This window comes from Tetranychus urticae, chromosome 1 (genome assembly GCF_039701765.1).
Source record: "Tetranychus urticae isolate SD_2017Ah chromosome 1, NJAU_TeUrti_SD_1.0, whole genome shotgun sequence".
Lineage (NCBI taxonomy): Eukaryota > Metazoa > Arthropoda > Arachnida > Trombidiformes > Tetranychidae > Tetranychus > Tetranychus urticae.
In genome coordinates this window covers 7,079,650-7,105,525 of record NC_142958.1, presented here as the reverse complement: position 1 = coordinate 7,105,525, position 25,876 = coordinate 7,079,650, and the positions used below count along the sequence as shown (strand labels likewise).

The 25,876-nt window shown below is 32.8% G+C and overlaps 6 protein-coding genes and 1 pseudogene across 10 annotated transcripts; 4 read left to right on the top strand and 3 right to left on the bottom strand.

Annotated features, from left to right (window-relative positions):
- The first annotated feature begins 46 nt into the window (after window positions 1-46).
- Window positions 47-1,337, top strand: LOC107367196 (alpha-lactalbumin). Its single transcript, XM_015934874.3, has 2 exons — window positions 47-576; window positions 693-1,337. The coding sequence occupies exons 1-2, from the start codon at window positions 310-312 to the stop codon at window positions 909-911; spliced, it is 486 nt and encodes a 161-aa protein (XP_015790360.1). The 5' UTR covers window positions 47-309; the 3' UTR covers window positions 912-1,337.
- On the bottom strand, window positions 1,323-9,009 carry ATP8A (ATPase phospholipid transporting 8A1). Of its 4 annotated transcripts, none has more exons than XM_025161900.2 (2): window positions 5,724-9,009; window positions 1,323-2,752 (listed from the first exon to the last, which is right to left on the bottom strand). In XM_025161900.2, the coding sequence occupies exons 1-2, from the start codon at window positions 8,947-8,949 to the stop codon at window positions 2,733-2,735; spliced, it is 3,246 nt and encodes a 1,081-aa protein (XP_025017668.1). In that variant the 5' UTR covers window positions 8,950-9,009; the 3' UTR covers window positions 1,323-2,732. The 4 variants fall into 4 exon arrangements, with proteins under 4 accessions (XP_025017668.1, XP_015790351.1, XP_089123385.1 ...); XM_015934865.3 differs by having other exon boundaries at window positions 1,323-2,556; XM_089267259.1 differs by having other exon boundaries at window positions 1,879-3,972.
- A 911-nt stretch (window positions 9,010-9,920) lies between these two features.
- On the top strand, window positions 9,921-11,897 carry LOC107367143 (uncharacterized). Its single transcript, XM_015934828.3, has 3 exons — window positions 9,921-10,575; window positions 10,645-10,773; window positions 10,877-11,897. Exons 1-3 carry the CDS (start codon window positions 10,524-10,526, stop codon window positions 11,650-11,652), a joined length of 957 nt encoding a protein of 318 aa, XP_015790314.2. The 5' UTR covers window positions 9,921-10,523; the 3' UTR covers window positions 11,653-11,897.
- A 90-nt stretch (window positions 11,898-11,987) lies between these two features.
- On the top strand, window positions 11,988-23,455 carry LOC107367192 (uncharacterized). The gene is made up of 3 exons (XM_015934870.3): window positions 11,988-12,767; window positions 22,217-22,579; window positions 22,646-23,455. Exons 1-3 carry the CDS (start codon window positions 12,565-12,567, stop codon window positions 23,220-23,222), a joined length of 1,143 nt encoding a protein of 380 aa, XP_015790356.2. The 5' UTR covers window positions 11,988-12,564; the 3' UTR covers window positions 23,223-23,455.
- LOC107367193 (uncharacterized) lies at window positions 14,664-15,821 on the top strand. Its single transcript, XM_015934871.3, has 2 exons — window positions 14,664-14,751; window positions 14,820-15,821. The coding sequence occupies exons 1-2, from the start codon at window positions 14,697-14,699 to the stop codon at window positions 15,761-15,763; spliced, it is 999 nt and encodes a 332-aa protein (XP_015790357.2). The 5' UTR covers window positions 14,664-14,696; the 3' UTR covers window positions 15,764-15,821.
- On the bottom strand, window positions 15,631-17,468 carry LOC107367190 (G protein-activated inward rectifier potassium channel 3 pseudogene; annotated as a pseudogene). Its single transcript, XR_016198541.1, has one exon. The product of XR_016198541.1 is annotated as a G protein-activated inward rectifier potassium channel 3 pseudogene (transcript).
- Window positions 17,790-21,429, bottom strand: LOC107367191 (uncharacterized). The gene is made up of 4 exons (XM_015934868.3): window positions 20,800-21,429; window positions 20,434-20,572; window positions 18,577-19,200; window positions 17,790-18,492 (listed from the first exon to the last, which is right to left on the bottom strand). Exons 1-4 carry the CDS (start codon window positions 21,015-21,017, stop codon window positions 18,175-18,177), a joined length of 1,299 nt encoding a protein of 432 aa, XP_015790354.2. The 5' UTR covers window positions 21,018-21,429; the 3' UTR covers window positions 17,790-18,174.
- Window positions 23,456-25,876: the final 2,421 nt, after the last annotated feature.

The window sequence follows — 25,876 nt, the reverse complement described above, 5'->3', positions numbered from 1 at the left end:
AAATTCTTATAAATGGTCTTAAGCATTTCCAATCGTCAGCTAGTTGGATACTTAGACGGTTACTGGAAACATTGCATTAACTGTAACTTAGATCAATGTTGAGCTTTACATTAAATTTGCCTCTGCAATCCAGCTGACAATTATTTTCTCACCTTTTACTAGTTGATTAATTAAGTGTATTTATATCTTGTGTTTACAATTTAAACTTGGATTAATTTGTGTTCATTAATTTAACTGCAATTTTCGCTTTTATTATCTTTCCATTTTTTGCATTTCTTCAAACCTAAACCTTTCCATTTCTGGTTCAACATGATCAATGCTAAAGGTTTAACTGTGAATCAACTGACCAATGGAAATACCATTCTACTTGGTTTACTAATTGTTGGCCTGTTCAATTTAATTCCAGTCTCTTCACGTGAAATGAATCGATGTTCATTGGCAAAGTCTCTTTACACTCGGTACAAAGTTTCAAAGAGCATTATTCCCAGTTTACTTTGTCTGGTTGAACATTCATCTAAATTTGATGCTTTCAAGATCACGGAAACCCGAGAAGGCAGACGATACGGAATATTTCAGGTAAATTTGGTTCAACATTTTATTTCCCTCTTTACATTAGTTCATTTAGATTGTAAATCAATTTGTAAATACAATTTAGATTAATTGTCTTTTTTACTTTATCCCATTTGAAACAGTTTAAAGTTGGTGAACATTGTGGTGATAATGGACCTCAAATTGATGACTCTTTATGCCGAGTTCCTTGTGGTAAAATGATTGACGATCAATTAACTGATGACGTTCGTTGTTGGCGTAAAATTTATGCCAAATATGGATTCTCATATTGGCCTGAATGGGTTAACAATTGTCGGGGCAAATATTTAATGGCTTATCTTCAGGGTTGTCCACTTTATTGATGAAACTCAATTGAAACTATAATTGCCATTTCTCCGGTTTCACCAACATTTACCACTAATCAATATCCTGGTTTAACATTCATTTACCCATTTAAAATATACTGTAAATACCAATTATTACCAGATATCTTTAATTAATTTGTAATAACTTATTTATTGATTTTTTTATCACTACTCTGCGCTGTTTTGAGCTGATTTAGCAAATTAATGAGAAACAGCTTTTACAATCCTTTTATAACATCTCATTGATCTACTGGTTTTGATAAAATTGATTGTTTTTCATTCAATCCGTTTTATGGATTGTATTATTATAAATGCATTCATAATTGGTTCACTTAATTTTTATTTGTATTACTTGTTGAACTTGACCTTCTACCTCAAAAAATTTTCAATAAAAGTAACAACAATATATTTAATTGCAAAAAATTAGCTTCTGTTTAATAGTAATTTCATTGAAATGTATTACTCCAACATAGAGCATGTGTTACAGCAAAATTAATAGACTTGGTGATTCCAAAATGTGGTGAGTATGACTGAAATAAATGGACCTTCCGATCATGACTATGATCAGACGTCTCACTGAGTAGGAAAAAATCAATCATCATTGAAAAGACTCAATTCTTGATGAAAAAACCAAAACCAAAAACCAATACCAAATATCAACTCTTGAAGTTAGTTTTGTATTTTGTGTTGGGTTTGGGTTTCGCGTTTTTCCCTCACTCTGTTTAAAAGTGAATTTCTCAGTAACTTGGATTCTGATTAAGCTCTGACAGTTCTTGTACATGTAGTCCAATCATGCCTTTCAGGTTGTGTGAAAATTGTCCTTAGGATCCTTTCAGTTTAGCCGCAATAACAGTTTAACCCAAAATTTGATACATTCACTTATATTTATTGTATAGATGTTAAGATTAACGGCCAGTGTAAAAGAGTCAACCAATGTTATCATTATTATTGCTGACAAGAATAGTTTCAGAGCGAAATTATAATTTTTAATAGTTTTCTCAAATGAAAACATAAAATTTTAATTTAACATGCATCACCGATAATAAAATTAACCTTGTAATAATGTGGTTAATTATGATAAAAATAAATGTTGTTTGGCTGGTAAACACAAACAAATTGCGAGAGTAGTAATAATGATAATTTTGGTCATTTAAAGTAATAAAAAGATGAAAACGTTAAGGTGAAACAAAAATTAAGATTGATTAGCAATTGAAGAGATCACAATTGACTGATAAAATTGGATAAAATTGTCATCATGGTTAATGATGATAGCAACAATTGAAAATATTGTAAATTTAGTTTGGCAGCTACAGCAAAATAAATGAAAACCATTTTTGACCAGTTCGCTTTGTTTACCAGTTTTTTTGGGTAATAATAATTCTATGGCCTCAGTTGATTTTACTGATTGATTTTAAATTAAATTTTCAACTTGAAGTGGCACTAATTAAAGGTCCAATCTCTTGATTATTAGCTGTTCCGATTGTTTCACTAACGGTTGGTATGACAAGGGAAACATCATCTGTTCTAGATCTTGCTCGTCTCTTGCTTGATGATTGACCATTAAACCAACGAGATATCCAATTAAGATTGTTACTAGTGCTAATACTGCCACCAACTGGTTCACTAATCGTCTGGCTTTGATCTGGAGTGGACATCAACATGGATTCAGTGGGTTAAGTTAAAATGTTTAAGTATTGTCAATATTAAGCGAAAGGTTGGGTTGGGTTATTAGCATGAGAGACACACAAAAGCGTTTGGACCTATTAATCAGCGGCATCATGATCATCGTCATAATCATCAGCAACTGCACCAAATTCACTAAAAAGTCTGGTAATGTCCTGTTTAGCAAACACCAAAGAGTAATGAGTGATAAATAAAACCAGAAATCTTACCAGAAAATTAAGAGTTAATTTAACAGTTGTTTTTATTTTTCAAGCCACAAAATAGTTTGAATAATTTCTGTCTTTGATTTTGTTTTTCAAATTAGCAGTTATATTTAGTAAACTCGAGGTAATTAATAATTATGACCACAATAATAAACAAATAAGTTGACAATTTAGGTTGATGGATTAACGACAATAAGACGTGAAGATTGAAATGTACGTTCATCTGTGAAGAGGTGAAATGGGAAACAATTAATCGGGATTACATTATGGGAAACCTAAATTGTTTTTGAAAGGAAAGGCAAATAACAATGAAATATATCGAAGTGGGAAAAGTGTTGATTGTACAATAATTATAATGATTGCAGTAAATTATTGAGAATAGTCAATGAAATGAAAGGTAAAGAAGGAAAAGGGCGAAATTTCCATTTTCAATTTTAGCCTGAAAAGCAATGAGAGATGGAAACAGAGATGAGCTAATCCAACGAATCAGATGGTATGGTCAACAAGATTCCTTCTGGTTTGATGGACGAGTTGAATAGTTGGTGGTAAATTTGGGCTCACTTTGGACAGAGAGATTGGTGAAGACGGAGACGATTGACAATGAAGTGAAGGTAAAAGACGGACCAAACAGTGAGGAGAAAATACGGCGACAATTAAGGAATTAAATCAACAATTTGACATTAGACTACATAGATTAAGAGATAATGAACAGATTTGATACAATTACAATTTAAGAGAGGAAAAAAGGAAAGAACAGAAATTGATGGAAAGGTAAATCATACAATGGTGATGAGAAAGGAAATGTTGATGATAATTTAGGATTGCGATTGAGTATAATCATACAGTAAATTGAAAATAATTTTGTTGCTTGTTTACAATTGAAGGAATTGGTGAGCTTTGCATGATGATATGGAAAAGAGTTGAGGATATTTGAAATATATGGAAACGATGATCATGATGATGTGATGACAAGGATGGAAAGTTGATGGCAAGTGATGGGCGTTTGGTCATTTGCTTTTAAATTTTGGTGTTTTTTGGTTGTTTTTTTTAAGAAAACAGTCTTTCAATTGAATAGGAAAATTTCTAGTTTCAACTTTGATCCTCATCTTCGGGTCGGATTAATGATACATAGTCAGATGAAGATGCTTGGGGATTAACAGGAGATGAATAGTCTAATATAAAGAATGAGGAAGGGATTTGCAAGTTAAGTCACATTCAAGTTAATTGTGTGATTGAAAATTAAGCTTAAGATCACAATTGTTTAATGAGAGCAGATTGAATTGATTGAATTGGATTGCAATGTCAACATTTAAAACTTGACTTTTCAAATGAACTAAAAAGATCTAAATTTTTTGCTTTTTTTGGGTTTTTTACATTAAAAGGATAATTTGGTTAGAAATTTGATTGAAAATTTTGATTTTACTCGCGTTTTCAATTCAATTTACAAATGGACATAATTATTATCATTTAAATTATCATTAACATTTCTCCTTAGTCAATTGAATGGACAGACTGTTGTCAACAATTAAATGGTGAATCTTATGACAATTGAAACTTAATGTTAAACAATTTGGTTAGGAAAAAATTATTTGATATTAATTGTTGCTTAAAATGTGCCTATTTTGCCCGTAAATTAGGTTTACAATTTAACTAGTGAATTGATGCGTTTGACAATTGTCTTAACTTTGATTAAAAGGGTGGAAATGATAATTTTGATAACAATCATTTGTGTGCCATTTGTTTCAATATATATAAAGGTTTATTTATATATTTTGAAATTAGTTAATTGTAAAAGACTGATCAAATTGCAAGAGAGAAGATAAATTTACAATTTACTCTTCTGGTTGATTGTTAACAAAGTAGTTGCAATAAAATTTCTTAATTCTTGTATTATTATTATATTAGAACTGATCGAATACAAAAAGTTGAAGGTTTGCGCTTTTATAAGTAGAGGTGAAATTGATCAATTGATTCCTATTATTTAAGTAATTAAATTAATAATAATCATGGTAAGAGGGATAAAAGTATCTGGATTAAAGCTTATGATATACAAAACTCAAGGTTATAGAGAAATATCATGAAAAAAATTGTTGGTGTTGGTGTTGATGAAAAGGCTGAGAGGTTAAGAAAAGGAGAAACAAAGGGTGTTATTGAGTTACAGAATTATGATGATGGTGTGATAATTTATAAATCTTGCTAATTGCTCTGGCAATAATTGTGGTGGTAGGTTGATAAGAGTTTACAATTTGGTCTGAACGGTGGGAAAGGAGAGGGAAAGAGAGATGAAATCAGATATGCTGTATCACATCAGCGAGTCAATTTCACTTGCAATTACAGTGTTTTTCAACAAAATCAAAAGACAATTTGATTTGTGTGATTTTTTTGTAAAATTGGTATAACACATTCATAAGTAATAAAAAAAGGGATTGAAGATGAAAAGAAGAATTGAAAGATTCTTCTTTTAACTTTCAAATTTCATTGCATCGCTTTTCAACACACACACGCATTTTGGGTTCTATGTACATAGTATTTAATATAGCTGAATTGATAATCATAGAGTTATTAGAAAATGAACGACTACTAATTCAGATTAAGTCTCTTTGCCTTATGATGATCATCATTAAACGGCATGTATATAAATAAACATTACTTATAAAATTCATGATTCAGTTATATTTTTTCTTTTATACTTTCAATTCATTCTTGCTTTTGTTTTCCTGCGAATGTGAATGTTAAGTCTCAATAACAAAAAGGTGTGAAAGTTAAACTCCTTCAGGTTTTGCTTTGGTTGTATCATATTTGCGAATAAGCTCGGACTGGCGAACAGCTCCGTGCTCCTCTTGTGAAAAAGCATAACCGTGTTGAAGTTCAACTTCGAGATCTACTCTTGATTTTCGTTTGTCCGCTGAGGAATCTTGTTTACCTCTTTTAGATTTTCCACGAGATTTGTTCTTATCGAAAACGTTACGAATTAACCTGGCAGTCTCGGTTAATAGGGTTTGTTGGGATGATGATGAGACTAGACTTTTTTCCTCTTCAAGGACTTGGTCAGCCAGTGTTTTGTAACAGGTACGGACCACAATTTTGTAAACAATGTCAAATATCAAGGTGATGAAAGGTACGATAATAAGTCCAAGCCAGAAGATGTATGATGAGAAAACCAATTTATACATTGCCAACATATCAGCTGCAATGGGTAAACTTGGCCAAAAATATGAATAAACAATGAGGAAGATGAACCAGATGCCAATGGATGACCAAATGGTTGCATGAGTGACCCAGGTCCAGGCTGATATTTCAAGACCTGCTTTGAGGCACACCGTGACAACCACATAGGTATATAATACATTACCAAAAACAAGGTAACCTCCGTCAGAAAGACCATGAGGCCAGAGGGCGTCATTTTTCACTACAACATAAGTCAACCAGAAAAGAACCAAAGAATGCCAAATTGCAGTTCCGATCCAAATCCAGAAAAGTCTTAAGGTGAAAACTGTTTCATTGGCTATACGGTATAGACCCGGATACTTTAACATGGTTTCTGCTGAACACTGTCGATCAAATAGACCGATGGCAAAGGGAGGAAGGGCGGTAAAGAAAACATTGTACAAACCAATGGTCCATCGGTCGAAGATGGTTTGTCCGCTCCAGGCACTTACACAAGCAAACCAGAGTTCAATGATGCATAAGGCGATGTTTTTGTAAAAAGAATAGAGGATTAATTTACAGAGACGGGAAAGTGACCATGCTCCATGGACCAAAAGAAGACGGGCTAAAAAGCGAAACTGGGGAATACTATAGTCTGCTGAGTGAACTGCTTGTAAACCTTCGTGGCCAGATATGCCAACACCGACATTAGCTGCTCTGATCATAGCAACATCATTTGCACCATCACCAATGGCAAGGCACACTTCACCGGTCTTTGACTTAACCATGTCGACAATTTCAGCCTTTTGAATAGGTGAAACTCGACAGCAGATAACGGCAGTAGATATTAAAGCAATGTCAACAAATTCAGCTTTGATATCAGAAGCTAAAGCATACTTGAGAGATTTACCATCAACCACTAGAACCGATCCTGGTGTGGGTTCAACCTCTCTGATAGCTTCACGAGTTGCATCTAATGAATCTTCATTAATAATTATTAACGGATTAGAGTCACGTATTAATCTGCAAGAGTGGCCAATATTGATTGCTGTCTCTTGCTTATCCCCAGTAAGTACCCAAATCTTGATGTCCGCCTTTAAAAGAGTTTCAATAGTTTCAGGTACACCATCTTGAAGTTTATCTTCAATCGCTGTTGCTCCCAATAAACTCAATTTTTGCTCAATCTTATTCATCACTTGACCAATGGTCTCTTCACGGTTGCTTGACACATCGTTGATTGCCTTTTGATAGTCTTTCATCCAATCAGCATAGGTGGTCTCATCGATATTTGCATAACCACAGCACAGTGTTCTCAAACCTTGACTGGCAAATACACTTAAATGTTCAACTGTAACATCAGCAAACTGTTCATTTGCTAAACGCTCATAAAGTACTGTATCGGCTCCTTTAATGTATAATTTAATTTTTCCATTGGGACACCTGACTATCACAGACATTCTTTTTCTTTCAGAGTTGAATTCAAGAACATTCAATATTTGGTACTTTTCTTCCCGGCCAAGGGCATTGATGTAGACATAGTCGGGAGTCCTTGTAGTAAACTTAAAACCAATATTCGCTACTCCTTTGACAAGAGCTCCTTCATCTGGACTGGCAGCTTGATATTTGATTCCACCATCACTAGATTCATCTGAATCTTTTTCAGGAACCACTGTATGACAGATTGCCAGTAGAGTTAAAAATTCTCTAATATAATGTCCTTTATCTTGACTAGTGTTTATTAAATTGACCATCTTTGTTCCTTCTTCCGCAGAAAATATTATCCCGGCTATGGAACATTGACGAAACTCCATCACGTTGCGAGTTAACGTTCCTGTTTTATCCGAAAGAATGTAACGTACTTGGCCAAGTTCCTCATTTAAATTGGATGTGCGCGCCATTGCAGGAGTATCAGACTCAGAGCAATACATTTCTAAGTCTGAATTAATAAAATGAGCTTGTACAAAGCGTACAACCTCTAATGTTACTTGTAATGAAATTGGAATTAAATTATTGTAAAGAATGAAAAAGGTTAGAAAAGTGTAAGCAAAATTGGATGAGGTTGATTTCTCATCAAGGTACCAATGATTTTCAGCTCCATTATTCCATATAAGGTTAGCGATAGTAGAGATAGCTCCAATGGAAAGTAGAATGCCAAATAAGTTTAAAATTTGTGAATTGGTAATTTGTTCAACACGAGACTGTTTAAGAGGAGCTTGAAGCATACTATTCATCATTAGCTTTGTTTCATGTCCAGTGTACAAAACAGTACCGAAAATCCAATTGGTATTTTTTAATTTAGCCCCTCTCAATAAAATTTGATCAGGATTAATAGGATAAAGAGTATCTCCAACTTTTAAGTTACCATGGAACTCATAGAGATGCTTGTTAGGAGGTTCACAGGAAACTGAGGCTAGTGATAGATCATTTATCAACTGTTCACTAGTGATACAATGATACGTTGCAGCAAGTGATTGACGTATTTTTAAATTTGTTTCACCATCAAGGTTAGCAGTTTCAATGTAGCACATACCATTTGGCTCAGAAGAGGCAAGTAACAAAAGATCAGCTGGAAAGAAGCCATCATTTTTCACTTTAATCACATCACCAACCATAATGTCCATCCAAAATTTAATCTCCCATTGGTTGGTACATTTATTTAAAACCAAAGCTTTGCTTCGGTTGACTGTGCGATCAGCTCGGTGACGTTTAATGTCCTCAAACACTTCTTTCAGGGCGGATACTGCGAGGATTGAAAATAAGGGTACAGCCGTTGTATATCGACCAGTAGGTGAAACATTGGGTATTTGTTGGAGCAAGGCAATGATGAGGAAGAACACATTAGAGTAGCGGCGAAATTGTTCAAACAAAAATTTAGGCATAAAAGAGAAAACATTATACTTCCCCGTTGATATACGATTTGAACAAAATTTATGTTTCCCGGTAATATAAATTAACCTGGGTGCCAAATTACCCAAAACAGGGGTAGTATGAGAACTCATCATTAACTAAACCATGAGAAAAGACGACTCACTTCCATTTATCCCAAGAAGCTGAACATTACTACATATGTTTTTCAATACATCAAGAGCAATTGTTGGTAGAGACTTGAAGAGAAACACTTGCTTACAACGCCATACAGCGTTACAATATGAGACTAGTTTGAAACAAATTTTGAATGATGTTCATTCATTTAACTATTTAATGTTAATATATTATTAATGTTTCTAGTATACTCAATAACAAAGGTAAGAGGGAGAGAGAAAGAAAGAAAAGGAGAATAAAAAATAAAGGTAAACCAATATATAAAAACAGTTTCTTCCTTTTCTAACATGAAAAAAACGGAAATGATGATTCAGGAAATTTTATCATAAAACCTTGTAGTGTATAATGTACATACACTTTCATTATTTCCATGTCATGATGATGATCATTATCATCAACATTGCAATTATTTTCATCATTCACAGTAAACCTACTTTATCCACAATAATAGCATAATCAGTTTTACCTGTTTAACTCGAGGTGCACCAACGGTTTGTTTACTTGTCTATTAATATCAAAAGATAGATCAATGTCTAAAATGAGATTATTCCCATATTTAGCTTAAACAGTTGATTTATCTGACACCAATTTACCCTTGGTCACAAAAATTAAGTTCACCAAGAGCAAAGGCTTCTCCTTGCTCAGCCATCTTCAACTGTCAGTTTAAATATAATCAGTTCAATCATCTTTCTCTTTTAATAAAATCAAATACTAAATCTGGTTGTTGAAACAAAAGTTGGATCACAGATATTATTATTGTATCAGGTGATCAAGTGTCCGATGATGATATTGTAGGCGTATTAGAGCCAGTTTCAACGGCTAGATTAAGTTGCCGCAAATCACAGTAAAAATGTCAAGCAACAGATGAAACTTGCATCTCAACCTAACGCCTAAAATAAGGTGTCGTCTTATCATCGTCTTTTGACTCAACGCGAGGCGGATTTACAAGATTACTTCAGTAGCTTAATTTTGGGTTGTTTATTTGTTTAACAGATGTATCTTTCAGTTGCTATTAGTATGACTTTGATACATACTTGAATTTTCCTATTAGATAAGATTAGATGAAGATGGAAATGATTAGAAACAAAAGAGTAAAGATTGAGTGAACGTTTTGAAATATTAACAGCATATGATTGTTAATATACCGACATTTTACCCGAATCACATCATTTGGGTGATCACTAGATAATTTCACCATTACTGAGGCTGATTCGCACTAAAATGAATTTCAATTAAACACAGGAATTTCCACTTTGCTTACCGTCTATACCTTTTAAGAACCTAATGAATCTCTAACCCTAATTTGGTTAACTCTTAATTATAGGACGACCAAATAATAGTTTAATATGATGAATAAAATAATTGATTTAACAAAAAAGGTAAAGTTTTGCACTTAAGTGTTTTTACAACTTCCATTTCTCATCATTAACTGTTGATTGATTATAAACTGTTGTCAATTGCTGTTTAATTCCAGTTGAATGAATAATTTTGTGATTTATACTGTTGATTTTAATACTTAGTACTTTTCAACTCAATGATGAATAAACTTTTTACAATATCGTTTTTGTTTCTTTACTTGATTTGTGGTAAGTTTTGATGAAAACTTAAAATTATAATAAGATTTCTCAATAATTTTGTTCATTAATCTCTTATAGAGGCAACTCTTGGTAATTCTGTGGTATTAGCTTCTATTTTATGTGCTTTCATTGTGTTTATAGTTATCTGCATTACTATTGCTATTCTTATGTCTACTAAGCAACGAAACGATAACTCTCAAAAGAACTGTAAGTTTCATCTCATCTCAAAACCTCAGGCCGATTAAAGCCACTTTTCATAAAATAACAATGTAAGTTTAATTTATTAATACTTTTTTCACTTTTGCTACAGATAATACAAATTATAGACAGCCTCAACTAGTGAACGCTCTGGGAAGCATTCAAAATTGTGAATCAATAGCCAGTAATTTGCATAGTGAATTAAATGCATTCAAAGGGAAAGCAATGAATGAAAGTGAAGCCATGTTCATTGAAATACTCAATAAAACCTATTTGGCTTGTGACTGGATGAGTCAGCAGGTCCATTCGTATTTCAGTACCATCGATGAATTGGAAAATAGAACAACGAATGAAATAATTGAAAGGAACAACATGACCAGTGCATTGCATGAGCTAAAATCTGGATTGAATGAACACTATTCCCAATTTAAAAGCGAATGTACGTTAAAGGATCAGAAGATAATGCTACAACGGTATAATCGCACTCTAGCTAAGATTGACTACTTATTTTATGCTATTGATTACTGTTATAATAACAAGATAAAAGGGCTGATACGCGCTCGATCATCTTTGAAACATGTTCTTGAAGCAATAAACAACTTGATATCAACTCATTCGAATTGGCTGGCTAGTGTGATGAAAGACTGGAAGACTGGTGAGTTTGATATTTGCTACAGTGAACCAGGATTAAACAAAACTGAAACCATGACCAAAGTTCTCAATGAAAAGTTGGTTGATTATAAAATGACGTATAAACAATGGCAACATTACTTTCTTCAAGAGATGTCTTTTCTTGATTGGAGTCACTGCCGAGGTTTTTTGGCGCAATTGGATCAAATCAAACAAGATGTGGATTCTGTTAAACGTGAAATAACACAATCATGTTAAAAATGAGAAAATGTAATTTCTGATACAATCCTTTTATTTTGAGCATTTATTATAAGTTAAATATATTCCACAATTCACTAATTGTAAGCTCTTTATTGTTGGTCATCATATGTTTGACCAGAATAAAAGTGTCTTTTAAAAAGAAGAAAATGAAAAATAAAACCCGGAAAAAAGTAACTGACCTTTAAGAGAAACATTCACCTGACCATCGAAAGAATGACCATCCATCTTGAGAGAAAAGTTGACCGTATTGAAAAAAGTAGGGTCAAAAGTGACCTTAATTTACATTACAATTTGAATTGAACTTCAAGTCTTGTCTAACCAAGTTCAATAACCAGTAACAGTAACTGTAACTTTCTCTTTCTGGTTTAGATTTGTTTATTAGAGCGGTGATTACAATTCAAATTAAACTTTACTTTGGGTTAAATGGGACCAAAAATGGCAATAAAGGTGTTAACTGAATGAGTTATTGAATAGTGATTAAACAATTGTCCATTCATAACTACCATTGGAGCAAAAAGTCGTTGTTTTCCCTTAAAATAGACTGGTTACATTATTTCAACTGAAAATTGAATAGTGAAAGTTGAACCTTTAAGTTGAAAACTGGTTTTATCGTATTAAATGTCCTTTTTTATTGTTGTTTTTACTTGCGATTAAGATGCTTAAGGCAATTTATTAACTGTTATTCATTTGTTCATGCCTTCAAACTTCCGTAGTTTCGCCTCATCACCTAAATCCACCGAGTTTACCATTTGGTCGGATGAGCTTGTTAACAGAGCAACACTAACCTAACTCAACCATCTTTTACCAAAACAACTTCGAGCAACACCATTTTGTTCAATCAGTTTATTGTGATTTCGTTTACTGTTTACTGAATTTATTCGGTTGCTATTTACCAATAACTGTGACAATATGGATCTAATTGAATCACCTAAACCAGTGAGTACAAAAAAATATGCGGACAACCTGGAGGAACGCTGGTTACGCTTATCTACATTGGGTAAACAGACTCCTGGAGTGATAAACGATAGATCACCATTGGATAATCAACCAGATTGGTTTAATCTTGAAAGGTTTACTCGAGCTCAAAAGCTGGCCCAAAAGTATTATTTCAGGTAAAAACCACTTTTATTGTCAAATTGATTATATTGTTGAAAGGAAAGGCTTTACATAAAAAGGTAAGAGTTATGACTTGTATTATTAGTCGTTGGATGTTGTAAAAGATGTAATTTGGATAAAGCTATCCTTGGTTGAATGATGGTTCAATGTGAAAGTTAATCATCTCATTAGATCATGTTATTATATCCAGATAAACGCAAAGCTCACATTAGATAAATATCATGATTAATTTAATTAACAAAAAAAGGTGAGGTTTTGTTTAGTGTTTTTCCCTCTTCCATTTGCCATCATTCATCGCATTTCTGGACGTTCATTGTTACCAGTTAACTCTTTGTTTGATACTAAATTTAATCTCCTGACTAGAAGCAATTTAATAACATTAAACTCGACTCGATAATCAAATGTTGCAATTTGCAACCTGTTTAACAAATTCACCAGAAACAATTGCATCAACTCTGGTAACACCAAGAAACACCAGAAACTACCGATTATCAGAGTCAGTTAACCTGAATGATTGAGGCTTATAATTTATCAATTATCAATTTAACACCGATTGTTAAAACTCTGGTTGTTGGTTAATGATTCTGATCAATACCAGTGATTTACAGTAATCCCTCTCAAAGGACGTTACCAGGGAAATGGTCTATTCATACAGCCGAAAAATCTTTGTGATAAAAGAGTCTTGACTTGATCTCAAACTTGACTGAATTTAACTCAAAAAATCGCAAATTAAAGATTAACCCAAACTTAATTAGTAAGAAATGAAATTGCGAAAAAAACACGCAAAAAATGAACGAAATAACGTCAGAAATTGCCTTGAAAATAGACGAAGCTTTAACCAGAGAGTCTCATTTGAAGATGGATTTAGGTTTAATGAAACTGGTTACTTCTCCTGTGGATTTCAGGAAAATCTGATAATTTAAGTGGAAGCTTATTTCTTACTGATTTTAGCGACATTTTCATTAATACTCATTAGGCTATCAATGTTGCAAATAAATTGATGAAAATATATTAACCTGGTCACGATTGACTTGCTTTTCATTTTGATCAACTATTGTGAATATCCATTGTCTTTTGTTATTGTCTTTGTGTTTAAACAGTTTATTTTTAGATTTAAACATCTATTGAATCTTGTTTTCTGGTTAGCAAACTGTGTATTTGTTTTGTATACAATGGCCATTGAAATTGGTCACTTCTCATTTAAGTAACCTTAACCAGGACTAATGATAATAATAATGGTTTACATTTATTGATCCAAAATTGTGGTATTAATAGCAATGTAATGTAACTGGCCAACGGAAAAACTAATAGACTTTAATGGCTAATTAATTCATCAACCCATTAAATATCGATTCAGCGTATCGATGTTATCAACAAAATGGTGCTTTTTTCACAATTTAACCATTCAAAAGTAGCATATTTTTGACATGAAACAATCAAGGAATCTTTTATTGAATTAATCGGTGAAATGGTTGCAAACTATTGAAAGGAAGTTCAATACAGATTTATCTCTGGAATAATTAATTTCCTGAAATACAATTTGTCAATATAAGACTGGATATTTATATTACTGGGATCGCCAAATTGATTATTTTTGCTTATAAATATTTCCATCATTCTGATTGACCCTTTTCAATATGATTGTTTGTCAACATATCTGTTTGTGTTGATCTTTGATGATTTCATGGAAATGATGCCAACCAGAATCAAAGTTCATTGTTTTTAAAATTATCTTGAAAATTCAATTGTAAAATACAAACAAATTTGATAACCAAATCCAACAAATCAGTGTTGTGTTCATTTCAAAATAGATGAAAATGATAGGCAAATTTTTAGGGTGAGATTGAAAATTGAACTAATTGTCTCAAATCAATTTGAATTCAATTGTGAGTTGTTTATCCTTCAAGCTGATACTTTTCAATTTAATGATGAATCGAGTTTCTTTGCTTTGTTTCTCTGTGTTTCTTTGCATGATTTGTGGTAAGTTGTTGATGAAAATTTGACATTAAGATGCTGATTGTTTCAATAATAGTGTTCATTTCTTTCAGAGTCAACAGTGAATTCACAGGGAAACACTCAAAATGTTAACAAGCAAAACATTGAGGTAATGGGTAATAATTTTCGCAGTGAAATAAATGTTTTGAAGGCGAAATCTACTCATAGCCGTGTAAGCGTTATTAATGATGTAATTAATCGGGCAAATTTGGTTCGGGACTCAATCAGCCAGTTGATCAATTCAATGTTCAATAATGTACACACGGTGCAAAATAGTGGATTGAATAAGATCAATAATGATGTTAGGTCTAACTTGACCAATTCAGCAAATGAGCTAAGAGCTTTACTGAATAGACAACTCAATGAGTGTCAACATTATTTACGAATGAAAAGTGAATATTCATCTGAAACCTGGAATTTACTGCAACAACAATATAATCAAATTGTGGTTAAAATTGACCAAACACACCAACAAAAAGCACAGACGGTGGATCAAGTACAAAATAATTGGTTAAAAAATATCGAATTGTTGAGATCAAATTTAAACCGTAATCTAAATGAAATGTATGAAATAGTCTCGTTTCATTCAGATTGGATGGTTGATATCATGAAAAATTGGGAATCCAAAAATTCGGGCAATATGGATGAGATAGCAAAACATTTGACGACCACAGAAGGTGCGTTAGAGCAACGCTTAGCTGGTGAATCAAATCAATTGTCTGTTGAACTATACAACGAATGGATCAATGAAATGAATAAATTGATAACAAAGAGTGAAGCAGATGTAAAGGAAACACTTGAATCGATAAACGCATTTTTCAATAACAGGTTGGTTGGTGATAAAGAACGGACTCAAATATGGCATTCTTTTCATCTTGAAGATGTTTATTATTATGATCAGCAGTTACAAATGTCTGTCTCAGCACTGATTTCGTTGATTATTGAAGATGTAGATCTTATTCAACTTGAAGTAGCAAAATTATGTACAAATTTATGAATCGACAGGCTAACCTCTCAATTAATTTACATTTTCAATAAAGTTGCTCAAAAAGAAATCACAACAAACTGATTTATCCAAATTTAATGCGACATCTCTTTACCATTGTGAAGGGTTGAAATTTGAAGTTAACATTCCTCGGCATTTAAATCATAGGAAGACATCGTCATCGTATTCCTCAATGGTACTCTTTCTGGGTCTATCGTTGGGTACAGGTTGGTTGCCACTAAAACTAGTAACTGAGCCTCTCAAGCCCAACTGCTTTGCTGAATAATTAGGAGTATTCACTTCATAGGTAGCATCAAATTTACTGTAGTCGACTCGATACTGTCCAATATCCATACGATAATCAACAACTTGGCAAAACCTTCGTCCCCAGAAAATTTCACTTGGTAAATAAGAGGTGCGAGCTTCAATTGTTTGACCAGTCGATTCAATTACACCAGTCAACATGAGGATAATTTCAAATTTAGCTTTAGACAGTTGTTCCGGATTCATCCAATAGAATGGGCTTGTTGCATCAATGTCGTGAATTATCATTGCTGGCCACATGAGAAGTATTTTAGGTCCACAATTTTCAAATCGCACCTTCAACTGTTCATGATAATAAGGCAATATTTCACCTTCTTTGGTTACCTTTTTGGAAATAAAAATGGCAGAAATAGAGGCATCAATGATGTAGGAACGATTCCGAATGTCACCCACCCGAAAAAACAGGCAAAGTTTACCATCACGACGAGAGACGACAGCATCACGGCTAAACATTAAAGTTGAGGCACGCTTTTTTGGCCTGGAAAGCTTGGCAAACACAAAGCCAACCACAAAACATTGAATCATGGAGCCAACCATAGCTTGAAAGCACAACAATAAGACACCTTCAAAACAATCATCTCTTGGATAGCGCTTACCAAAGCCAAGGGTCGCTTGACTTTCAAATGAAAGATAAAACGCAGAGAGAAAGGTAGACACACCGACAATACATTTGCCTTTAGGTGGTTCGTTGCCAATGTCACCGTGAAAAAAGGCCAAACCGTACCATAAACAAGCAAAGGTGAACCAATTCAACATAAAACCGGTAAAAAAAACCAACAGATTGTAACGCCACCTAAGATCAACCATTGTTGTTAAAGTGTCTTGAAGATAACGACGATTGCGTTTCTTAACCTTTTCCTGGGATAAATTAATGGCACCATTTTTAAGGACCATTCGCTTCCTAATCCGTTCAGGAAAAACACGAACTGGTCCACTCGAGGAGACTGGCTCATAACTGGATAAAGTTATTGATGTTGATCTGCAATCCTTTTGATGGGTTGAAGTTGAACCTCGATAATAGGGAGATTCAATTGGAAGCACCGGAAAAATTTCACGAACACTTGGAGTATTGATTGTATTGCTTTTCTCGTCTACATTGTCACCTTGAAAGAACACATTTGAAACGGCATTTTGTTGCTTATTGTAAAAATCAAGTAACCTTTTATTTACAACATCACAATCATTATTCATAATGTTGACTTTAAACTGGTCAATGATTTTAACTTCGTTTACTTGAACGTTGTAATTTTGTGCAAATTTAAACCATCCAAACACCTGAAAAAATTATTAACTGAATAAGAGGAATAAAAATGCTTCAAGTAAATGATTAAATGCATTGGTATAAGGATGGTTTACAGCAGTCTCTGGTAGATTGTTGAGAGCCATAAAATAATTTCAGTCGACAATCAATTGAGCTTCAAGATTTACCAATGGTTTTATATCAATGTCTAAGGTTCTGTTACCTGCAATAAATGTGACTTTAAATCTGGTGTAGGATAATAAATTAATAAGCCAACAATAAAATGATAATCACAGAATCACATCCGATTTCACTGAACTTGATTTTAGTCTCGGAGTTGAATTGCTGTGAATGTCTAGGATATTTGGTCAACTTTTCACCTCTGATTTTTCAATTTTTCAAGTTAATTTTCATTCAAAATCTTTATGCACTGAGTAACACCAAAACCTGATACTAAAATTAAGAAGCCCTTAATTGCTGGAAAATGATTTATTTCATATCAGTTTACATTTGATAATTCAGATCAACAACGCTACTTAATTCCTTTCAACAATTTATCAAGTGATAGAAGAAACATTTGAAAGATTTCAAAACGGAATCAGCCATTGGGTTTTAGTTTTTTTTAAAAATTCAAATTAATTCAATTCGTTATCTTTCATTGGCATGATACATGTAACATTGGCATGTAACATAACATGATTAACAATAAACATTATCTTCTATAGTCAAAACAATCTTCATCTTATGAGTAAAGGTTTTTTCATTATTTTATACAATAAAATGATTTGATCAATACAAAAAGAGAATTGTAGTTTAATCAATAACTAAATATCCAATGTCCAAGTCAATCAAGCTTAATTTATTTTTTCATAGCTTCGTATGTTCCTTTGTCATAGTTCAGAAAGAATTTATGATCTCTGTAGTTGGTTTCTCCGAATAACAGCTCAAGACATTTTTCATAAAGTATTCTGGTTAAAGGTGGAAGTGGCTTAAATCTTCCTAAAATACTGAGTTTTTCATCACAACGCCACATTTGATCACAGAACATTCGGTGTGAATGTTTCAATTTTGTATTCATTGATCGTCTTTCCTTCCTATCAGCTTCAAGATCCAAAATCATTTCATCTTTGGATGGAAGTTCAGCCTCTCCTGTCAAGGTTCGAACAAAATATTTTGCCTAAAAATCAAAAGATCGATAACGGTTAATATATCTAGTAAATTTGCTTGAAAGTTGTCATCATTTCTATCAGGTGAAACTTACCATTTGACTAAACACGTTAAAGACCGGAATCCTCTCCATTAAACCGAGATATGCCATTGTTGGATAATTAATGTTTATCATGTGCATGAATAACCCATCGACTCGACCCTCACCTCCTTCGATTCCACATGAAGGATCAAATATGCTCAGATCAATTTGATAGCCAGTTGCAAAGATAATTGCATCAATGTTTCTTAAAACAGTGCCATTCGTTAATTCAATTGAATCTTCTCCGACTGATTTGAATATGGCTCCAGTTTGAATTATTTTATCTCCAAATGGATAAAAATTACCATTTTCCTTACCAGTGTAACATAGATAGATTTCACTGGCAACATCGGCAACTTCAAGAGCAATATCAGCTCCTGAAGGTCCACCTCCTAAAATAGCCACTCTCTTGTTTTTAAACATATCGGGTACTCTGTAAGTGTGTGTATGGATCTTCAATCCCTTAAAAGTATTTAAACCAGGAATATCATTCGGAATATATGGCACTGAAAAGCGTCCTTGGCATATACAGACCACATCAAATGTCTCCGTGAATGTTTCTTGAGTTTCAAGATTACGATAATCCACAAACCATAAATCATCATCTCGAGATACTTTTGTTACTAAATGCAAAAACTGAAAAAAAAACTTGATTAATTAGTAACATGAACGTAAATAAGATTACAGCTGATCTCTGATAAATGCGGTGAAGATGTAAAATCTTAAAGTTTTATTTGATATTATTCATCTGCTTTTATGGAAATTATTTTTCTAATTTCTGGTTCTAATTCATATTCTAATTTGCAATCAGTAAATGGGGTTTTGGGCAAAACCAAAGAGTAAAGGAAGAAGAGAGAGCAATTCAATACTAACTCTGATCCAAAATTTTTTTTTGGTGTCAGAAGATGGCGCGAGAAAGAGACTCTTTCTTTTTACTTTCTTTACAAATTTTTTACTCTCTTTTTCTCTTTCATTTCTCTTTCTTTTCACCATTAAAAATTGAGTTAACACAATTAATACCAACATTAGAAAAGGCTTTTTTGACTACTTTTCAATCTTTTTAAGATTATTTTAATTGATTTTGATGATTTTGATGCTATGATTTCTTATTTAATGATAAATTTGTAATGATTTAACCGACAAATTTCACGTTAATTAACAAAATCTGGCCTAATCGAGCAAAAGTCTATCAAAAAGTTTTTTTTTCATCATTCTATTACAGTTTGTTTTGTTTACAATAAATGGTAACAGTCTAGTTATACGGACACAAAACAATAACAATTTCCTGCCAATGCACGCTAAATTCATTCTTTTAGTGCTTAGATTCATAATTCAATGGTAAATTTTTTAACCGATAGATCTACCCAACATTATACTAACGACAAGTTATTCACCATTTGCTTTATGTGGAGGTAGATTCTCTAAAATCAATACAGAATTCCTTAACAGAATAATCAAAATATCCCAGAACTGTAATAGAATGATGAAAAAAAACTTTTTGATAGACTTTTGCTCGATTAGGCCAGATTTTGTTAATTAACGTGAAATTTTCGGTTAAATCATTACAAATTTATAATTAAATAAGAAATCATAGCATCAAAATCATCAAAATCAATTAAAATAATCTTAAAAAGATTGAAAAGTAGTCAAAAAAGCCTTTTCTAATGTTGGTATTAATTGTGTTAACTCAATTTTTAATGGTGAAAAGAAAGAGAAATGAAAGAGAAAAAGAGAGTAAAAAATTTGTAAAGAAAGTAAAAAGAAAGAGTCTCTTTCTCGCGCCATCTTCTGACACCAAAAAAAAATTTTGGTTGAGATTCACCATTGAATTGCACACTCTTCTTCCTTTACTCTTTGGGCAAAACTAACCTTAGTGTGTTTTTTTAGATCAAAGTGATGTGCAAAAGCTTGTAAATATTGCAAGACTTGTTGGTGACTGACATATTTAGATGGATTTTGATTGTGAGGGAAATCATCAAACTCCATTAAAACTGTCGGCAGATTGGTCCTGGTAATTTTTTATCGAAAAGGTGAGGGCAAAAAACAGTGTTGAAAGGGAAAATTCCATAGATTGTATAATTATCAAATAGTACAATATTGTGATGGAAAGATAGATTTATAGATTGTTAGATTGTTAGATTGTTCAGATTTGATTGATTGATACATCAGATCTATAGATTGTAGAATTATCCTCTTGAAGATGAATTGGAGGGTTGAAATAAACGAAATACTTACCTTAAATTTCGGTAAACACTTGAATGAACTGGAAGTCCATATTTATTGGGTTCTGTGTCTTCACAATAGATCCAGGTTCCACCAACATCAGCTTGTTTCTCAAAAACAGTGACATCGAAAAGATCCTTTCGCTGAAGAAACTTCTGCGCTAAGATTAATCCACCAGGGCCAGCACCAATAATTGCCACTGAGCGACGTTTAATACCATTGCCGTTCATTATTAAACTTAAATTGTTACATTCAATAGTCAAGATTAAGAGAAAATGAAAAAAATGAATAAAGTTTTTTGCCCAATATCAATAGCAAGTGACAAATAGTAAAATGATAGTTGCAATGACAGAAAAATAAAGACAAGTCACAAGGTTGGCAGAATGAGAAGTAAACACAGAGAGTGAGATAAGCACATGATGAAAAATAGTAGACAGAGGAAAATGAAGAGAAGAAAGAGAGTCAGAAAGGGAGAAGAGTGAAATAATGAGAAGAGTTTACTGAATCGCGATAAATTTTAAATTGTTACTGAGGAAAAACGAAGACATTGAAAAGGAAAATGAAATGAATTGAAATGTAAGAAAAGAATGAACGAATGGATTGAAATTGAATTGAAAATTGTTGCAAGCGCAGGATAACCTTTCTTTCTCTGTCTTTCTTTGCGCACTTCCAATATCATCATCATTTTTTTTGTGTTAGTCTTCTACTTTTATCCACTTTCTATTGAATTTATCATGCAACCTGAGAGAACAAGATGAAAAAGGGAAGAAAAAGATAGAGAAAGAAAGGAAAACTAGAAAGGAAATGAAGTTGTATTGAAACTGAAACTCAAAAATATCAGGGAAACTACGACTGGACATCCAGTTGTTCCTTCTAACTTGACGCTCTCGACGACAACTCTTATGAAAGTGCATATAAGGGCAACTAAAACTAATACACGAACTCTGTATTTCGATGCTTATTCATAGCGAATCTCGCAAACATAAAAAAGAAATTACATTCTTATTATATCAATTTACACATTATGAGATCAAAGAAACATAAATAAAACTTTGATCAGGCTCAAATGATCAACGAATATGTATTTGGATATTAACCGAATAATGAAAGAGATTTGCATGAAATCGAAGTTTATTGTTCGACAAGGATTGAAGTTTATTTGAAAGATGTGCCAGTTTTCAACAAAATTACATTCACTGAAAGCTGCTTTACTAAATTGTGTTTAATATCTGGTTTTGTGATTGTTTATTTTTACATAAAATTTTATCTTTTCATTTGCTGAAATTAACGAGTTTGTCTATTGTTCATTTTAGAACCTCACATTTCGCTGGCCAAGTGTTTATGTAAAGTTATTCGACTTTTGCTATATACTTCTTTTGTTTGAGCTAATACTTAATATCTAATTATATTTATTAATTTATCCCAACAGTTTGAATATAGCGCATTTCATCGGTAATATATTGTTGGTGATGTTGCCCCGGGTAACGATACCTATTTTTGCGTCTGGACGTTCGTCGACTGTTTATATGGTTTTTCTAAGAATCTTATCTACCGTTAATCATGTTGATTCCTGGTATCAAGACAATCCATTTGAGAAAGGATCAAAGGCTAATAAATCTTTGTCTCGAGTTCGTCGAGCTTGTCATCTTCAGGTATCCAAATTGATGAATGAAAAATATCCATTAAAAGATGATCTCTGGTTAAGCCAATTTGACATGACAATGACCCAATGGAGTCTTATTGGACCGGTAGCAATTAGGCCTAAACAATGTGGTTTCTATTCAACAACAAGGTTTGTTTTTCAATTATTATTGTTATTTTTTCTTTCCTTCACTGATTTTATTTTATTTTATCACAGGGAAGAGTTTGAAGAGTATATTTACTTTTGGCGAGTCATTGGGTACTGTATGGGCATCGAGGATAGGTTCAATTGTTGTTTAACCAATTATGAGGAATCGGTCCAATTTATGGAAATATGCTTCGATCGTGGATACAAACCTTATCTGGATCAACCTAATTCAGTTGTTCAAGCAGCCATGAGACTAACTGAAGGAGTTTTCCTAGGACTCAACATATCAGTACCAAAATTCATCATGAGCTATGAAGGATTTATGAAATATTGGTATGAAACGTTGGATGTTACTCATTCAATTTCTTTGAATTCATTGTCCGCTCGAATCTCATACAAGTTGCAAGTATTTCTGGTCGATTATCTGCTTAAATGGACAATATTTTATCGGCTAGCGTCCGCCCTTTATTTCAGAATGTTGAAAAAATTGTTCGTCACCGTTAATCAAGTTAAAAGTCGCATGGATGAAAAGTATAAAGACATTGTTTACAGGATTCCAAGTGAAAATGGTGTTTACAGCATTAACAACCAATTGTATACACCAAACATACCACAATTAGCCAATGTTGGCATTGCTGCTACATAATTTATTCAACTGTATTCATCACTTAATAATTGATTGTATTTTTGATACGCTGTTTAATTTTTTCTGCTGTATATTTCATACTCACAGTATTTTCGCCCTTTGATTATCCTTTGAGATACAAAATGTAATTTAAACCAAACTTTAAGCCTTCTTTCATGTTCCTTTTTTCAAATTTGATTTAAAATCATATCTGATATCTGTTCATTAATAAATTATAATTACTTTAAACTAAACCTGAGATACAGATTTTTGGAGTTTAATTCTGATTAGAATTGGCCTCTGTAAAATACATTGACTTGAAGTAAGGGTGGAAGTCGCAAATCACCCCGACTAGAATTGATTATCAATATGGTCAAAAGAAAGGTTATTAAAATTTATAACTGAACTAGAATCCATTGCATTGTTTTGCATATAATTACAGATTTATCGGCATTTAAAGTCGGAAACTTTGAACGTGTTTGTGATAGAGATAAAATATTGTAAGGATCTGGAATTTTGAGGATTATTTGAAAGTACCAATTTCCAGTGTAAATCTAAAATCCTTTTTTATTTAATGATTCTAAGAAACTGACGGTCTGACTAGGCCTGGTAACTGATCTTAGGATCAAGAAATACTAAAAATTTAAGAAGTAAATAATAAAATCTGTCAAACCGTTATGCATTGAAGTTAAATTTATGTGAGAAGAAATAAGAAGAAACTAAGAGGTCACGTAAGCCAGGTCTACAAGGGTCAGACCTAGGCAATGGTATAAAAAGAGAAAAAAGAGAAAGAGAAGTCAGTCCTGACCCAATAGAGGTCTCGGCTCGTCGCTACTAAGTAACTTTAAATTTTGGTTAATAAAACTTTGTATTGTGTTTCGAATATTGAAGAATTAAAATAATGTGAAGTTCAAAAGTTAAAAGTTCTCTTTCTATTTAATTTAATTCTCTGTTTCATCTCAGTCCTTTGATTTCTCACTTTTACCAACGTCATAAGTCTGACAGTAATGTCACTATCTCACCATTTTATCTTCACCAATTTCCCACCTTACAATTATGGAGGTTCCACCGAGAGGTCTTTTTAGACCTCTATCCACTTAGAACTCGTGCTTTATAAGTGAGGACACTGATTTGACTGCATCATCATGACTTATTACATTATGATCATTTGGAAATCAAAGTTATCTCATCATTTACTGCTTTGAAATTGAAGCCAGGTCTGACGTTGCTCTCATACTTCAATTTAACTTGGAATTATCCTCATCCTGATTACGTGAAATTTCATCGACTTTAATGCTTTATGTGTCTTATAAAAAGAACATTCAATTTAAGTTCATTTTCAACTACCTTTTTATTCAACTTCAACTTTATTATTCAACCTGTTTATTAACAACTCTAATGATCACCTATATCCATCGCCATCACATTCGTATCCATTGTAGTTATCAACCTTTTTCAACTTAACACTGTGCAAGTTCGACAAACAAAGGTAAAACTTTGGCCTGACAAACCCTTTTCCCTTTTCATGACAGAATCTTTTTCAATTGATTCTATTTCTGAATATTTCAATGGTGAATTCCTCTAATTCATTAGATAGCCTAAATATAATTTCAGATTATCACCTTCAACAACTTTGCATTCTTACGCCTGAAGAAATAATGGCCTTGCGTACTACAGTCCCAATTCTAAAACCCCCAAAACTAGTTCCTTTCGATGGACAAATCTCAGTCCAAGTATTGAAATTCATAGATAATTTTACTGAATTCGCAAGTTTTTATGATTGGTCTAATGAAGAAAAAGTTAAGAAAGTTGTCAACTATTTAGAAGACACTGCTAAGGCTTGGTTTAAACAAGAAATAAAATCGAGACTTGAAGAGAATAAAATTACTTGGCCTGAATTTGTTGAGGAATTAAAAAGTACCTTTTTACCTACTTCATATGAGGATTTTCTTTTTGAACAGTTAAACAGTCGCAAGCAACAGCCTAATGAGCCCGTAATAAAATTTATTATTGATGTTAAAGATATTTGCATAAAATTTAATGAAAAAATGGAAGAAAAAGAAATATTGAAATACCTTTTTAAGGGTGTTAAACAAAATTTGAAACAGGCTCTTTATGCTGCAAAGCATGAGACTGTTGCTGAATTCCGCGAACATGCGAAAAATCTGGAGAAAGGAAACCCTACTAACTCTGATAGTGAATTTTTAGAATTAAAAGAAATAATTTATAAATTATACACCGAGCAACAAAATAGCGAGTTCAATCAACTAAAAGTATATCAGAATTCCTATCCTAATGAGTCCTATGATTATTCTAATTGTCCTCATGATAGGTCTGACTATAACTATAACCCACCTTATGATAGGTCTGACAATCATTTTCATGGTAGGTCTGACAATGCTAATGGTCCAAGTTACCATAGGTCTGACAACTATCACAATCAAACTTATCATAGGTCTGACAACTATACTATTCAGCCTTCTCATAGGTCTGACAACTGTCTCAATCAGACTTACCGTAGGTCTGACAATAAAACTCCAAACAGATCAAACCAAGTTTACCCAAGAACTTCTTCCAGTACCCAACCAAACCATACTTCGTTCAACCAACAACCCATCCAATCGCACCCTAAGCACCAACTCCCGTCAGACCAAGTTTCAAATTATCAAGCCCAA